Here is a 16,041-nt window from a genome sequence, read left to right as displayed (position 1 = left end):
TGCATGATTCACTCAACAATGCATACAATCCAGCCAAACCAGTTACCAACAAAGGAGATTTAAAATGGAGTGTTATACTCTCATTTGAATGAGAAATTTGCAAAAAACGTGTTTAAAAAAAAACCAACTCTGAATTATGTCCCTGGTAGAAAACACACACACATTCTGCTAACTACAAATTCACTATAGAAAGCTCAGAGCAAAAGAAGTAATTAAACCAATAAAAGTGCAGTCAGTGGGTCTTCTCTTCTGAAAACTATCAGTTTCACTATCACTCAAGTAGTTCAGGAAACCTGAGATCTACGTACAAAGTAATTTTTCATTTGTTTATCTGCAGAAGCTGGAATCATCACCAAACACTAGGAAAGGAAGTTCTTGTATTGAAAGTTCCTGTGAAGCTTCTGAGAATGGAGACGTGTAAAGGCCAGCAACTGGAGGCCACAACTGTAGGTTGATGTTTTCAGAAGCATGAGACTATCCCAGAGGGCATTCTAAGAAAGTCCAACATCTCTATTGTCAGCACCCAGGCAGCATTTCAGGCAGAGCACAAGGCTCATCTTGCATGTTCAGTAAGGAATTGCTGGACTGAAAGGGAAAATGTGAGTTGTTATCAACAGTATTAAGTGGTTATGATAATCTTATAATCAAGACAGTGGTCTTAATACACTGCTCAGCTGCCTGCAGCATATCCCTATCTCCCCCCGCCCCCCACACACACTCCTTTCTTTCATTGTTTCTCTTTTCCCAGAAAAGCTGTTAGCAAAAGATCTTCAACCTCTATCTCAGGAGTCCCATTGGGAGGGAATAAGTGACTTGTGCCCTCTGGTGTCTCAGGGAATGGAAGAATTTGAGCTATCGGTTCTGAGAAACAAACTAAACACAACAAATGAACCTAGATTTACAACAGCACAACTCATGGGGTTGAATGTTGGCTATGTTGAATTCTTGTAACGTTGGCAGGGGCATTTAAAGCATAGCATGTGTGGCTAGGAGAGGGTGCTGAACCTGTGCCATCCCAACCACCTTTCCCCCTTTTTTGGTAGGGTTGTTTTGTTACTGTTGTTGGTCTTTGAAACCCCATGGGCAGAAAAGCAGACAGAAAAGGTTACTTTAGATGGAAGAATAAAAGGTAACTCTGTTCACCCAACTATGATGTGTTTTAATCTACTGTAACCGCTTTGCCAAGAATTCAGCAGGAACCTACTTCTGAGGCTGGCTCATCAAGCTAGTCTGCCTATCATGCAGCTTGCTTCCATCAAGGTGGTTTCCCAGAGGGCATTCTAAGAAAATCCAACATCTCTATTGTCAGCACCCAGGTGGTTTCCTGGAAAAAGACCTTTCACAAAGGAAAAAGACCTTTCACAAAGGAAAAAGACCTTTCACAAAGGAAAAAGACCTTTCACAAAGGAAACCGGTCAGCAGGGCTGGCCCTGCCACTAGACAAACTAGGAGACTGCCTAGGGCGCTGGCCTTCTGGGGGCAGTGAATTGGGTGCTCCCCATGTGACTCAGTGACATTATCAGTGGGGGAGGGCACCAGAAGTTAGCCTTGCCTAGGGTTCCAGACAGTCTAGGTCTGGCCCTGCAGGTCCACTGAATAAAACAAGAGAAGCAGGCAACACAGCCAGCAACAGCCTGCTCAGAATGTGAAAACCTGCTTGCTGCCAACTTTGGAATGTTCCAGTTAGAGGGAGGTAGATTCCCTGTTGCCTTGTGTTGCCCACTGCAGTAGTTGGTATTATGTTCACTGCAAAGGGGCATAAATAATAAAGAAACAATCCCATTACTCATCATTCAGAAGCCTCTTCTTGTCTTGCAGGCGGTCTATCTCTGAGCACAGAATGTACAGCCATGAATCCATAGGCTGGATAGACTCCAGACAAAGCGCATACTAGGTTTAACTAAAACTCTGACGTGTTCAGCTGTGGATAAAACTACACAGTCCTGCATTATCTCTTCTGAGCACAGCCTCCTATCATTGCCATGGGACTTAGTGCCAAAGGCTTACCTCATCCTCAATCGCTGCATTCTCATTTTCCATATACAGCATGAAGCTTCTGAATGAGGAATGTCTTGTCTTCGCCTTCCTAGAACAGCAGAAATATTTTAAGGTTAGCAGCAGGAAATGGACTGGAGAATAAATGTCCTGTCCTCTTAAAATAAGGCTTAAAGGGTTGTTATTTTCCAGGTGATGTGATTCGCCTCCTCATCATGATAAGCTTCACCAGCCCATTTTCACACATCAAGCTTCTATTACAGAGACAGAACATTCCCTGCACCCTGGGCCCGCAGTCCTAAGGGTAACACTGATAGCCATTCTCTGAATTCTGCTTGAGTTAACTTATTTTTGAGCTGTTCAGCTGGGGCCTTGTTGAGTCCAAGGAGGTCAGGACAATATCTATAATTCTTCTCCCCTTCTCCATTTCCCCCGCACAACAACTTTCCCCCTTCTTCATTGTTCCCTCACAACCCCTCTATTTCCCCCTCACAATAGCAGGTGAGGCCGAGGGTATGACTAGCTCAAGGATATCCACATAGGCTACACCACCATCTGAGCATGCTCAGCCCATGGAAACTAGCTAAACCAAGCCCAGGGGTTGTTCGTAGAAAAAGAGGTGCTAGAGCTCATTAGCGCAACTCATTTGCATATGCCACACACCCCTGACATAACCAGAAGGTGTACTAAATTATATCAGCTCAGCATCTACCTTAAAATGCTTCTTGAATTACGATGGTCACAATTATTATTAAATTATTATAATAAAACCTTACTCCCATCACACTTTTAAAATTACTTTCTCCTATGTGGCCACAGTAGCATGATGAAGATTTCCATCTGTCGGCTTTATATGTTTGGGTTATTTTCCCACACTCAGAGGCAGCGAGCCTTAGGAATACTCAGATGTAAGTCATGTGAGACTTGCTTACTGGACAGTGTCTTTGCGACTGCCGCCAAGAGAACAGACTACATCCACCATGGTGAATTCAATACAATTAATGGAGCAAATATTTTCTAGAATAACAAAATCATTTTTATTCTGAACCGGGCCTCTGGAAACCCAGGTTTTAGGGTTCAATCTGTACTTGTTCATTCAGAAGCGAGGCTGCAAGCGCCATTGAGTAAAACTACACTTACTTTTGAGTAGACCTGCTTAGGATTCCTTCCTAAGATCCACAAAGCACAGTGAGCTTACTTCTCAAGTAAATGTGGGTCTTGGAAGACAAGATCCTTCTGGCTGGTTCTGTGAAAAGGGTTGGAGGGGGGGAAGAGGAGCTACAAGTGAAAAGCAGTCTGGGCACCAACACGGGGATGGGGGGTGGGTGGGACAGGGGGGGCAGTGCTTGGTTCAGCCTTAGGCAGGTCTAGCATTTTCAGCCGAGAGGTGGAAGTTTTTGAGAATTGAAATTGATATGGAGATTGGGCTTCTGGGTAACCCCTTTCAGGCCTGCACCCACTGCCCACTGGCGGACTGCACCAACTGCCCTGCTCTTGATATGCTACTGCAGTGGGTTTTCTAATAGCTCCCAAAAAAATTTAGGTTTGAAGCGAGGACACCGGACTACCTTTTGTCTCACCTGTGTATGTGGAATTCTGTTCTTTGTAGAAATCCAAAGGAGCAACTAAAAGCTTGGTAATATGAAATGATACGTTTGCAAACCATCCATTCTTGACCTGAACCCAAGCAGTGCTCCTCTCCCTTCTAAGCCTTTCAGCGACCAACCCCTGAAAGGATGCAGAACCCTCCGCACAACTCACATTGGCAATCTGCTCCTTCAGGAGGGAAATGATTCTCCGTTGACCCTTCACCACCTGAATATTGAGGTAGATCACAGATCTGCAATCACAAGCACATGGAATGTAAAGATCACTGTTGGGGAACTAAGAGCAACAGTTACAGCGCTGACTGGCAAGTATGATTCAGTCTGTGTACAGAGAGCATGGCTCAAAGAGGCAAGAATTCATTGGACCATTAGCCATTCCTGCTGCTGGTGTACAGAAAGAGCGAAAAATAAACACAACGAGGATACATGGATCGCTTTTTCTGTTAACAGTTAATTGTGCAAATCTGATTCAGATTTGGGTCACATAAGGAGCAAAGAAGCAATTAAATTATTATTTAGTTGCTTCTAGCCCATTAGTGGACTTGTTATGTATTGGACTTTATGCACGGCGAGAAACTTTTGTGGGGGACCGGGCAACCACGAGAACGCTAGCAACGCGATATTCCGTCTGAGATCTGGACTCCTTTAAAGTAACCAATGAGCGGTCAGGGCGCGAAAATTGACTGCTGTGATTTGGTATGGGAAGTTGGAGGGGGTGGGTTCTTTTGCATGTTCATAAGCAAGGTCTTGGCCCCACCATGTTGTCTTAGTATATAGTTGCCCATAAAGCCAGTTCTGTGTGAACTCCAATGTATCGAACCCAGTACTTAACACGACCCTTCCCCGCTTTCTCCCCTGTGCAAGGGAGGAATGTCTATCCATTTGTCTCCCCACCCCCGGCTATTTAAAATGCTCACAAAACCAGTGGGTGCTGTTCAGCCCTGTAGTCAAAATTCTGGGGGCGGGGGGGCCCAGAGAATAAATTTTTGGGTAGGGGTATATGGGGCTTGGCCCCAGCTCTCTCTCTCGCACACTTTCTGTCACTCTCTCATGCTCTCACTCACTATCACTCTCCTGCTCTCTCTCACTCTTTTGCTGTCGCTCTCTCCTCCCACGCTTTTTCTCTCACTGTCACTCTCTTGTACTCTCTCTCTCTCTCTCATTTGTTGTCTCTCTCCCTCTCTCCTGCTCTCTGTCACTCTTGCTGACTCTCTCGTGCTCTCTTACACTTGTTGTCTCTCTCTCATTTGCTGTCACTCTCTCTCTTGTGCTCTCTCTCTCTCTTGCTGTCACTCTCTGGAGAGCCAGTTTGGTGTAGTGGTTAAGTGTGCAGACTCTTATCTGGGAGAACCGGGTTTGATTCCGCACTCCTCCACTTGCACCAGCTGGAATGGCCTTGGGTCAGTCATAGCTCTGGCAGAGGTTGTCCTTGAAAGGGCAGCTGCTGTGAGAGCCCTCTCCAGCCCCACCCACCTCACAGGGTGTCTGTTGTGGGGGAGGAAGGTAAAGGAGATTGTGAGCCGCTCTGAGACTCTTCGGAGTGGAGGGCGGGATATAAATCCAATATCTTCTTCTTCTTCTTCTTCTCATGCTCTTTCACTTGCTCTCATTTTCTCTCTCTCTCTCTCCGGCGCTCTCTGTCACTTTTGCTGTCGCTGCCTCCTCTCACTTTCCTGTACTCTCTCTCTCTTGTACTTGCACACACTGGGGGGGCGGAATAGCCTGGGAATGGAGGGGGCCTACAGAGTGAAGGGGGGGTTTACACAGTGCAGCCTGGCCCCCCAGGCCCCCCGTAGTCATGGGCCTGGTGCTGTTTATGATTCACCTGGGTTGAGTCCCCTCCTTTTAGCATGCAGCCCTGATCCAAACTGGAGCTCAATGAGCGTGTTTGTATGTGCAATTGACCATCCATGAATAGACACAGATCTGTGATCTTCACATACGTTTTTACTCATAATGCTCATTGGCACTCTCTTTCCAGTGAGCTTCTTGGTGCCTCAGCCATTGTGGGCTACAGCAAATATGCTTGCCTGAGCACAAAACACACACTGTTTGCATGTTTACAATTATATTGTGGGGCAGGAAAGTTGTGTGTTTAGAACAGTCTATGTGGCCTCATTAGTACAAAGTTAGCATGTTTAACATCTATCAATATGTTCCACTGCCTAAATCAATAATTAAGAACAGCCATTCATGGCAGCTAATTAGTGACCCAGCTTGATTAATGAGGAACAGAATCCATAAGCCACCGTTATTAAGAGTGTTAGGCTTAGATACATTATGAAAACCTTCTTGCTTACAGTAAAATTCCAGAGATGACGAACAGGAAGAAGGTGTTTTGGATCATGTGCTGATGGATCCATGTAAACCAGGTAAGGTTTGGGTTAGATTTCTCCAGCTGTTGAACCCACGTCTTCCCAGAATCATAGATAGTTGGAAGGCTTCGGAAAGGCCCACATCTCTCTGATGGTCTAACTCTGAATACACACAAAGCACACACAGGCTACATACTTAAATATATTTATAACCCATCTGAAGGAGCTTACAACATCATTCACCCTGCTATCCTTTATCTGAACAACAATCCTGCGAAGTAGGCAAGGCTGAGAGAGGGTGACTGGCCCCGCATCACTCAGCTTAACTGCTGAGTGGGGATTTGAACCCGGCTCTCCCAAATCCTATTGCGACACAAATGCTGGCTCTGACATCTAATGTGATTAGATGAGGATCTACTTCCTATGCATTTTGAAATGCAAACTCAGAAATGAAGTTTTAGGGACATTCTGGAAAATGGGAGGGAGAAAGAAAACCAAGTAGCTTCGGCTCAATATGTAAAACCTACACAAGTCTTGGTACACCACCAGGTATGCAGTATCACATGTCATGGAGGATATTAGGACAAGCCAGGTATATGTCCCCGCTGTAAAAGGTACTGGAGGGATGGAAAAGAGTGGCCGCTTCTTGACGGATAACAGTACACTGCCATGCTAGAGTAGTACAATGGGGAATATCACGCCTTGAAAACAATTCAAAACTAACAAATTAACAGAAAATATGCAAAAGTCACCAGTGATACTGAAAGAGGCAAGTTTATGTGGTGTAGAGGGTATGAAGCTCATGGCCAGTCACTGTCTCTCAGCTGAACCTGCTTCACATAGCAGTTCTGGAGATAAAATGAGGTGAGGAGACAATTGTTGACCCTTGGAAGCTCCTTGGAGAAGAGCAAGATAAAAATATAATCAATTAACAACTGTTATCAAAAAGGGGGGGGGGGGAATTAAAGAGTAAAAATTAAACTGAAAAAAAAAATCAGCCCCTTACATTCATTCATACACATTCTACACAGCAGTTTCTATTGCACTAGCTGGCTAGAAAGGGAAGAAACTTCATTATTGCAGCTACAAAATATTTCCACATGAGCTCTGGGAAAATGCAGTTTCCCTGTTGCAGAAGTACTGCCCCAAGGAACAACGCCTAGCTTGTATGCTGTAAAGAAACAGTGCCATTGTAATGGAATAAAATTGTCTGGAAAGAGAATGAGATTGGAGTAGAGGTCCTGCCAATTGCATGCTTTCTACAATATCCTTCTAATAATCCACACAGCCAATATCATGTTCTGTCAGTTGTCCTGAATGAATATATATCTATATTTTCAGCGGAAAATTTGGCTTTACACACATTTTCCTATTAAAGAGAATTTTCTCCCTCCTCATTTATTTAGCAATATTTGAAAGGGGTGCATGTTTGACAATGTGCAAATCTGGTATGATTTAACAGAAGAAACCATTCAAACTATAGCCATGTATGATACTGAATGAACGGTATGTGCTATAAACAGAATGCAGTATGCAAGTGCTATTTGTCAAAAGGATAAGGAATATCACATTAACGTGCATATAAAAAGTAGAGTTTATCAGGAAGGCACGGACACAGGGTCACCATTCTAGTTCAGGTTATTATGGCTGAAACACCTTCCACTCTCTTGACACTGTACTTCTACTGGGTGGGAAAGCAGTTTTTCTGAGACAGAGAGAAATGGCTCATATAAGGAACCTCATACCTTTAGTATGAGGTAAGAACCCACAGTCAAAACATTCAGACACGATGGGTGACAGAACTGGAATTATAGAGGAGTGGCAAAAGCAGATTCCCATAATTGCCCTCATCTATTACATTTGTATCTGAGACCTTTTCTAACTGCAGCAGATTTGCAACAGAAAAGCTACTTACGACCAGATGGCGTAGGAGAGGAATATGGAAGCGCCCAGAAATGAAGGGAAGCACAGTAAAGTGATGAAGATGGTGCTCATATGAGATGCACGCCATGGTTTACTGGGAGACTGGCAATTTCTCATCAAGCTGGTCTGGGAAGGAGAAATCCAAATGGTTCAGAGTGTTTCACTGCCCGTGAATGTTCTTACCCATGAATGATTCTAACTGTCGGCAACAAAGCAAAAGACAGGTCGGTTGCTGTGGGACAGGAGCCCCAACAGGCTCATAACCAGCAGTGGGGCAGTGCCGCCTTTTGAATTTGAGGCTCCTCCATCCCCAAAATCCCTTCACCGATCATTGAAACTTTAATGTTTAAAGCTGCGCCCAGTGCGTTGCCACCACACCAGCTGGAACCTTTTTCACACTGTCTTCTCCTCAGTCCTCTTCCCAGAGTAGCGGCTGGACTCGTGGAGCTTGGCATCATGCCCAGTCTCCCCTGTGGACTGACTCACTTTCCCAGTGGAGGAGGCAGAGGCAAGGGCACTGCTGGGAAGGTGGGGACAGCAGAACCTGGGAGGGAGGCCGCCCGGGAAATCTCAGCCTGCAGAGACTGGCTTGGGCAGCTGCAGCTTGCTGGAGTGGCAGCGGAACTGGGAGGCTGGCCTCAGTCCTTTCCACCTGCTTCAGCCTTTGGAAGCCGGCATCCTGTTGCACTCCCATGACGCAGCTTCCTTTGCCCAGCTGCAGCAAAGGCTAAGCACTGCGGCTGATGGCAGCCTCACTGCGCCCAAGCATCCAGCTCTGCCTAGCCTATCACGCTGCAAGGAGCTGGGAGCAGGCGGGGCTTCCTTGGCTGGGCTAAGGGGCAGTGGCAACGGCTAGTGCTCCTGTGGCTCAGGTGCTTATGAGAAGGTGGTGGTGGCTGTGTGCACCCTGAGCAAACCGGCACGATGCCTCCTGCAAACTTTGTAGGGGGCGTGGCAGCAACAGCGAGAAGGTGGTGAGCCAGAGGATGATGAGGCCTGCCTCTGCCCCGCCACCCCAGCCTTGCCACAGGGCAGGGCATATCAGTCAGCCGCTCTGGGTGGGCCGAGGCAGGGAGGGAGCTATGGAGGGAAGACAAAAGTAAGAGAAGGTGGGGTGAGGGTGTCAGGCACTGACAGGCCTCCTCTGCACCGCAGGCCATCACTAATCAAATTAAAGTTACTTTAACCAACTCAAAGTAACTTTAATTTAATTAGCCACTGTCCTCTAAGGACTTTAAATGTCCTCCAATGAAATAAACCCTGTCTACAGGGCTGAGCCCCAGACAGATTTCCACTGCCTTTAACTATTTCCCTAAAAGAAAAGAAAATAGGCATTAGTTTTTTTTTAAAGAGCTGGGTCCAGGTTCCTACATGAAACAGAAAAAAACAGGGAAATAAAATATATTGCTGCCAGCCAGAGATATAAATAAAAATTAATAATAATAATAATAATAATAATAATAATAATAATAATAATAATAATAATAATAATAATAATAATAATAATAATAATAATAATAATACACCCTGTATGGAAATGTTACTAGCCCAGATCTTTAGAGCAAGCTGGAAATCTGCAAGTAATAAACTCTTGGTCTTAACTAGCAGCAGAGTAGCAAAAAAAGAAAAGGAGGAAGTTTTTTTCTCTTCTTGTTGATGAAGGCTGTCAGAGGGGGAGTAAGAAGAAATAGCAATCTTCACTCCTTGGACATTTGACTGTTTGAATTTACTGAGTTGTACACGCTGCTTTTGTTGCTTCTGTTTGTTCCGGGGGTGTTGTCCTGCAGCCTGACTTGAGAAAAGATTCTGATGCTGTTGTGTATGCGGATTTATGTGAATGTCCTTTGTGTTCCTGCCTGGCTCACTGGAGCCTTATGGACTAAGCTTGGGGACTCCAGAACTATGGCAAGTAGGATTCAAATCCCTGCTGCCCTGGTCCAACCAGAAGCCCCCTGCTGATTCAAACGACCAACAGCATCCTAGCGCGGGAACCCAGGACTGTATATAGTTGGGCCCGTTGGCCCAGGTCAGCAGTCTTCTAGTATACACGTTACCCTGCTGTAACTAATAAAGACAGCTATGAGCACAGCAACCTCGTCTTTTCTATGCATTGAACCCATTATATTATAGATGCTTAATGAGTGTTCCTCCCTAATCATCAAGCCGGTATGGAGTTTTGATGACTGTTTGCTCATAGGACTCACTGTCTGTTGCAATGAAAGTTGTGTTTTTGTTTTAATTTGATTCCTCTTTTCTAATAAATCCTTTTTTGGACTTTCATTGAAGGCTGAAGTGTGGAACAGCATTATTTGCAAGTGCCTTTCCCCCCCCTGGAATCAAACCCTAGATCAGAAGGGGTAGATTTTTTGAAGAAGCAACCCCTTGTAGTCAAAATAGACTGGACTTTGTTAGCCTGGAATGCTGAGAAGCCTTAATTGCAGAGGGAAGGGACTCAGGGCGAGACCCTAAACCCATATATATCCCCCTATGCTGTTGTGGCACAGAAAATGGTGAAGGAGAGGCAGGAGCCCTTCCTCCCCCTGTGACTGTGTCCCAAGCCCACCTGGGCTCTCCTGTATTTTTTTAAACATTCCCCATAGCTGCTGTGTGTCTGCAGGGAACCCAGATTCAAGCTAGCGTACATCTAACTTGGCCCTTAGCTATGGTTTTGGAAATGCCCCTCCCTCAATTCAGCCTCCTTTCCCTTCCCTTCCCTTCCCTGAACTACAACCATTTCAGTGATCCTTCTCTGTGCTTGTGCTTGCCAAGGCTGCCTCAGTGTTAGGGAAAGTGCATTACAGCTGGTAGGAGACGGGCAGCTCATTACCTTCTTAACATAGAACAAGAGCACCAACTTGAGGATCTGGACAGCTGGGAGGAGTGGGGCAAAGAAGACCCCCAGCCTGGGAGGAAAGGAGACAAAAGACTGTTAGAACAAGATTGTGTGGTGCACAAAACAAACCCAGATTTTGCAATCAGAGCCTTCCAAGCTATTTTGCATAACTCCAGGATTTTCATAGACTATGCAATGTTCTGCTATGAGGGGAAGGAAAGAAAAGCACAAACAGGTTCGTAGCCATGGGGAGGCTGTGGGGGCCCCCAACACAGGGGCCCCAACCTGCAGCCTACCCTTCCCATCATTGCAGTTGCCATGGCCTCCTCCCTTCCCTGCATCTTTAATGGACCCACTGACCAGCTGATTGGTGGGCCCTTTAAATTGCATAGGGAGGTCTGTGGCTGCTCTTGCCACCCCTCCTCTATGATTGGAATTGTATGGGAGGGAGAGGGCTGCCCTCAAGCTGAGGCGGTTGGGTAGGGTTGTCTCTCTGCTTCTTGCTGCCAGCCAGAGAGTTCTCTGGCCAGCTGTAAGAAGCAGGAAGACTGGGCTGGCCAGCCCCGCCTTTCTCTTTCCCCTCCTGCTCAGCAAGCAGGACAGGAGAGAGCGGGAAGCAGAGGTGGTCTCTGCTTCTTACAGCTGCCTAGGGAGTTCTCCAGCCAGCTCCAAGAAGCAGGAACAGCGTGTCAGTAACTGTGTAGCTTAGAAGTTACTGCATCTTAGATCATCTACTGTCAACTACTGTCAGAGTAATGAGGACAGGTGAATGTGATCACAGGACAGGCTGATGTAATTGCCTGTAGTCACAGTGAGTCAGCATATTGGCTGATTAGTGGGCTGAGCTATAAAAGTGCTACCCAGCAAGGTTACTTTCTCTCTGTATTGATGATAGTTTGGCGTAGCACTTTGGAGGTTGGGATTGTGATTGTACTGCACTTAGCTGTATATATTTGTAAATACACTGGTGATTTTGGTGAAACTGGTGTGAAGACTCTTCTTATCTGCGTTACTCTCCTTATCAGCCTAATAGCACGCCGCTCTGCTAACACGCACTGTCCGTCACAGCGGGCCTGCCAGCATGGGTCTCTGTGCTTCCGGCAACCTGCCAGCTACGAGAAACAGTTAGACCTGGCCTGCCAGCCCCTCCTTTTGAGTCCAGGGGTCTGTTTAAAAATTTGGGTGCCCCTAGAATTTTTTAAAAGGCCCCTGATCTTAAAAATCCTGGCTATGCCCCTGAACACAAATCGTCTGGGGATTGGAGGCAGGTGGGCAGCAGGGCCAATGATAAGGTGGGCAGCTGCGTTGGACAGTGATGCTCCACCTCACACAGAGGCATACATGATGTGAAAGGCTTTACAATATATCTAACATGTTAAAAATTCAGAGTTCGTTCTCTGATCAGACTGGCAACTTTAGCTGTCCACCTCTTTCACTTCTGAGATTCCATCAGGCACTGCCCAAATATTTTCAGACTTTGCAGCCTAGAACCTGAGCATCTAAAACAATGGCCGCGGTCAGACGTACATTTTTATCCGACACAGCAGCGCATGCTCTTCGGATTGAAAGTGCACGTCCATATGACAACATCTGGGAGTAGTCGGTGAGTTGTGGGTATCCCGTCATGCTGCAACTTACTGTCGGACTTTTTTGATAGTGGATAAAATCCGGTTCTAAATGCTTGACGACGGGCCAAAAACAGATTTCCTCTGTCTGATCATGCCAGCGTTAGCGAGTCGTCTCAACTTGCATCCCAGATCAGCGCCATTTTTTTTAAATCTTAGCAATACACGCATAACTGCAAAAGGATCAGCAAAAGGCGGAAGGGCTCCTGGGTGCTTTAAGCACCACAACAGATGAATTCTGAGCAACTGCAAATGTTTCTTTTTAATTTTGTGGGGTTGAATTTTGTGACACAATCATTGTTTAGTCCGTATTTCTAGAAAATAGTCCCTGAGGTTGAGCCAATCAGCGGCATTGTTTATGCACATGCACAAAGGCCGGGCCATCTGATCAGTCAACGACGGGACAGACACTCGGCAAGGTGGAGGACGGGACAAGCAGTCGGCAAAACAGGAACGCCTTGCTGATGGATTTGATGGTGCGTCTGACCGCGGCCACAATCTTCTCCCATGCCAAAACTCCTCCTCTGCTACCATCTGTATAAGCTCTAAAAACTAAAAACTTCAGTGGTAAATCCCAAGGCTGGCTGGCTGGCGATCTGCGGGGAAACTAAAGCCAAACTGTTTCAACAGGCTTTTGAAAGTGGCTAATCAGGGCTGACTAGTTTTAGTATTACTGCTATTGATCATTGCTATTCTTGATGTGTTGGATGTTAACTTGAACACTGTGGATAAGGCTAGGTGCAAATGTCTGAATAAATAAGAAACACATTCAAAAGATGCTCAACTTTCTTTTAAAAATGCTCCGTGCTTCTTTCTATTCAGTGCACAAGGCCTGCATGGATGAGTAAGTGGAGACGTAGTGATCCTACAGATGACAGAACTGAGGATTTCTCACCAGGTCAGAGTTTGTCCATAAATCAGCTCCAGCACATTTCTAGCAATGTCAAACTCTGGCCTCTGCTTACTCTGTTTTTTCTTCTCCAAAATAATCCTGTATGACAGAAACACAGATTAAGAAAACAGAGCAGTCAAAAATTAAAAATTTGGCTGCTGAGTGCCAGATTCCTTGCATCCAGCAAATGAGCAGAGAGCAGTTTTCAAACTCAGCTCCACAGAAACTCAGTACATGGTCTGGGATTCTGTTGGGTTTCTGATACAATTTCACTTCCTGTTGTCATAAGTTAATTAAATGTTTGTATATGCATAATGATGTTTAGCCAGTGAGTAGGTAGAGCCAATGGGAATGTGTACACGAACTTCCCGCCAAGGCTAGGTGTCAATATGCATAGTAACCATTCAGGGAGAGCCCTAATAGGCTAATCCATATATTTGGGTGGTGGTCTAAGGGAAACCATTTGGTCAGTTTCATTGCCCTTTGTGTAAAGCCCTTAGATCTCCATGCAGTTGAAGTTAGGACTCCAGAGAGTCAAGATGTAGCCTAGAAGCTAGAAAGGATATTGAATCCTTCTTTGTTTTCTAGAAATCCCAGTCATACCTTTTCCTCATTAGCAAAGTAAACTACTTTGATTCTTAAGCTAAACCGTGTGCCTGGCTGTTATTTCGTGGTTCTCTCCACGTTACTCTGCGAATAGTATATTTAAATCCCAACAGATCCTTTCCCTGTTCCCACTCCTGATCCTTCCTAGGCAACATTTTCTTCTCAGTTTCCAGCAGTCACCTTTCTAAATGGAGGCATCCACCCAGCAGCAGTAAGAAGCATCTCTCACATCCCCACATTCCACTGCAATTAATAGCAATTTAAATGCACTTGGATAGCACCCCAAGTTCAGAGTCGTCTTTCCATTCACAAACAAGCATTAAAAAATGTAGGACCAATTCTACCATCTCACCAGTCTCTTACTTCTTGACTACAAGTGCATTAAGGCATACACAATCGCTACAAAATGACACAGTGTGTATTACAGATGGAGGGAGGCTGTTTTGGCCTGGCATGTCAGAGAAAATTTTAATATCTGGGAAAGGGGCTAGCCTGAGCATTACCTCCAGATCAGCTCTCCAAAGACGGTATCCAAGAGGGTGAAAATTAAATCCATCATCACTAAACGGTATAGCTCCTGCCCCACAAAGGTCTCCCAACACTGTGGAAAGATATATTAGACATTAGAGCATACAGAAGGAAAGTCTCTTCCTACAACTACTCACACAGCACACACCCCAATTAGGGTTGCCAGCCTCCACATTTTACAACTGATCTCCAGCTGGCAGAAATCAGGTCCCCTGGAGAAAATGGCTGCTTTGAAGGGTAGACTCTATGGCATTGTACCTTGCTGAGGGCTCTCCCCTTCCCAAACTCCGCCATCTCCTGGATCCACCCCCAAATTCTCCAGATATTTTCCAACACAGACCTGGCAACCCTACCCCCAATCAATGTTCCCTTTAAGTTGTAGAGTCTTGTGAGCAAAAATACAAGAGATAGAGTGGGGTCATAAGGGTCAGAGATTGTGCTAGAGGCCAGAAAAGGGAGCCTTGTGATTCACCAATCCCTTAGTGAGCTAGCTCACACTAACTCAGCTTAGAGGGAACACTGTCCCCAATCCTTGCAATATGCAAATGATCAAGGAGCAGTTCTCACATAGTGCTCAGCTCCTGTTCTTCCTTTATGTTTGAGCTATCATGTGAAAGATCTAACCTCCATTCTTATTGTATGTAGCCATTAGAGCTGTGAGTCCCAGTCCTTTACAACCCTGTGGAGCAAATAATATTTTAATAAATAAAAATAGTTTGAGCTGAGCCAGGGCTGATGGACCAGCTCTACCCACTGACCCTTTCATAAAGAGACACAAAGGCCTTTCAACTCTAGTAACAACACATACTGTGCCAGAGTTCTTTCCTTATAAACTTTGGGCGTTTTCCCACAGAGCTTACCTCAGAGCGACGTCCCTCTTCACCGCGCAGCATCTGCGCGGATTTCCCACCAACTGCTCCGCATAACCAGGAAGTGCCGGACCTTTTGCGTCGCAGATGTAAACTGCTAAAAAGCAGTTTACGTTAGCAACGCAAAAGCCGCGGCTCTTCCTGGCTATGCGGAGCAGTTGGTGGGAAATCCGCGCAGACACTGCACGGTGAAGACGGACGTCGCTCCGAGGTAAGCTCTGTGGGAAAACGCCCTGAATCTGATAACTCCCATTTGCTTTGTGACTTGCTGTCAAACAGCAGATGAGGTACATGGGCAGGGAATGGGGAGAAGTGGGTTAGAGCCACTGTTGCTACTCATATGTAGGAGCAGTGGTGGACCTCTGGCCCCACTGGTGGACCTCCTAACAGCACCTGGTTTCTGGCCACTGTGTGACACAGAGTGTTGGACTGGATGGGCCACTGGCATGATGCAATATGGCTTCTCTTATGTCCTTATGAGTGAGCTCAAGGGATCTTTGCTGATGTCTCAGCCAGGGGAATCTAATACAAGAGATACAGTGGGATCATAGGGGTCAGATATTGTGCTACAGGCCAGAAAAGGGAGCCTTGAGACTCACCAATCCCTTAGTGACAACACTTGCCTATTTCTGTTTGCTAATGATGCAGTCATCTTAGGAGTAATAGTATGGAATATATCCATTCTCCTGCATGTGTGTTCAACAACCCAAAGTGTGCATGCACACACAAATCAGAATGTCCTTGCGCTCAATAATGAGATGCTGAACCTATCTGTGCTGAACTTATCAGTGCAAGTTCCCCTTCTTCTGGAGCTCTGTCTGCCAAGCACCTCCTCAATATTTTATGGG

General features: G+C 45.8%; 1 protein-coding gene across 3 annotated transcripts in view; it reads right to left on the bottom strand.

The window, feature by feature from the left end:
- Positions 1-227: 227 nt before the first annotated feature.
- TMC6 (transmembrane channel like 6) overlaps positions 228-16,041 on the bottom strand; it is a 54,190-nt gene continuing 38,376 nt past the window's right edge. Inside the window, exons 14-21 of one of the 3 annotated variants that reach the window (XM_060253070.1) lie at positions 14,300-14,397; positions 13,194-13,289; positions 10,668-10,743; positions 7,833-7,966; positions 5,903-6,079; positions 3,757-3,835; positions 2,008-2,086; positions 228-585 (exon numbers count right to left, since the gene is read on the bottom strand). In XM_060253070.1, the coding sequence (XP_060109053.1) occupies positions 2,030-2,086; positions 3,757-3,835; positions 5,903-6,079; positions 7,833-7,966; positions 10,668-10,743; positions 13,194-13,289; positions 14,300-14,397 (717 nt within the window). In that variant the 3' untranslated portion in view covers positions 228-585; positions 2,008-2,029. Of the gene's footprint in view, positions 586-1,590; positions 2,087-3,756; positions 3,836-5,902; positions 6,080-7,832; positions 7,967-10,667; positions 10,744-13,193; positions 13,290-14,299; positions 14,398-16,041 lie in introns of those variants that run through there. The other 2 variants (XM_060253071.1, XM_060253072.1) reach the window with 2 other exon arrangements.

The sequence above is a fragment of the Heteronotia binoei genome, chromosome 13, assembly GCF_032191835.1.
Source record: "Heteronotia binoei isolate CCM8104 ecotype False Entrance Well chromosome 13, APGP_CSIRO_Hbin_v1, whole genome shotgun sequence".
In the NCBI taxonomy this organism is placed as follows: Eukaryota; Metazoa; Chordata; class Lepidosauria; order Squamata; family Gekkonidae; genus Heteronotia; species Heteronotia binoei.
Note: the sequence above shows the minus strand (reverse complement) of the source record. Positions and strands in the feature narration are given on the sequence as shown.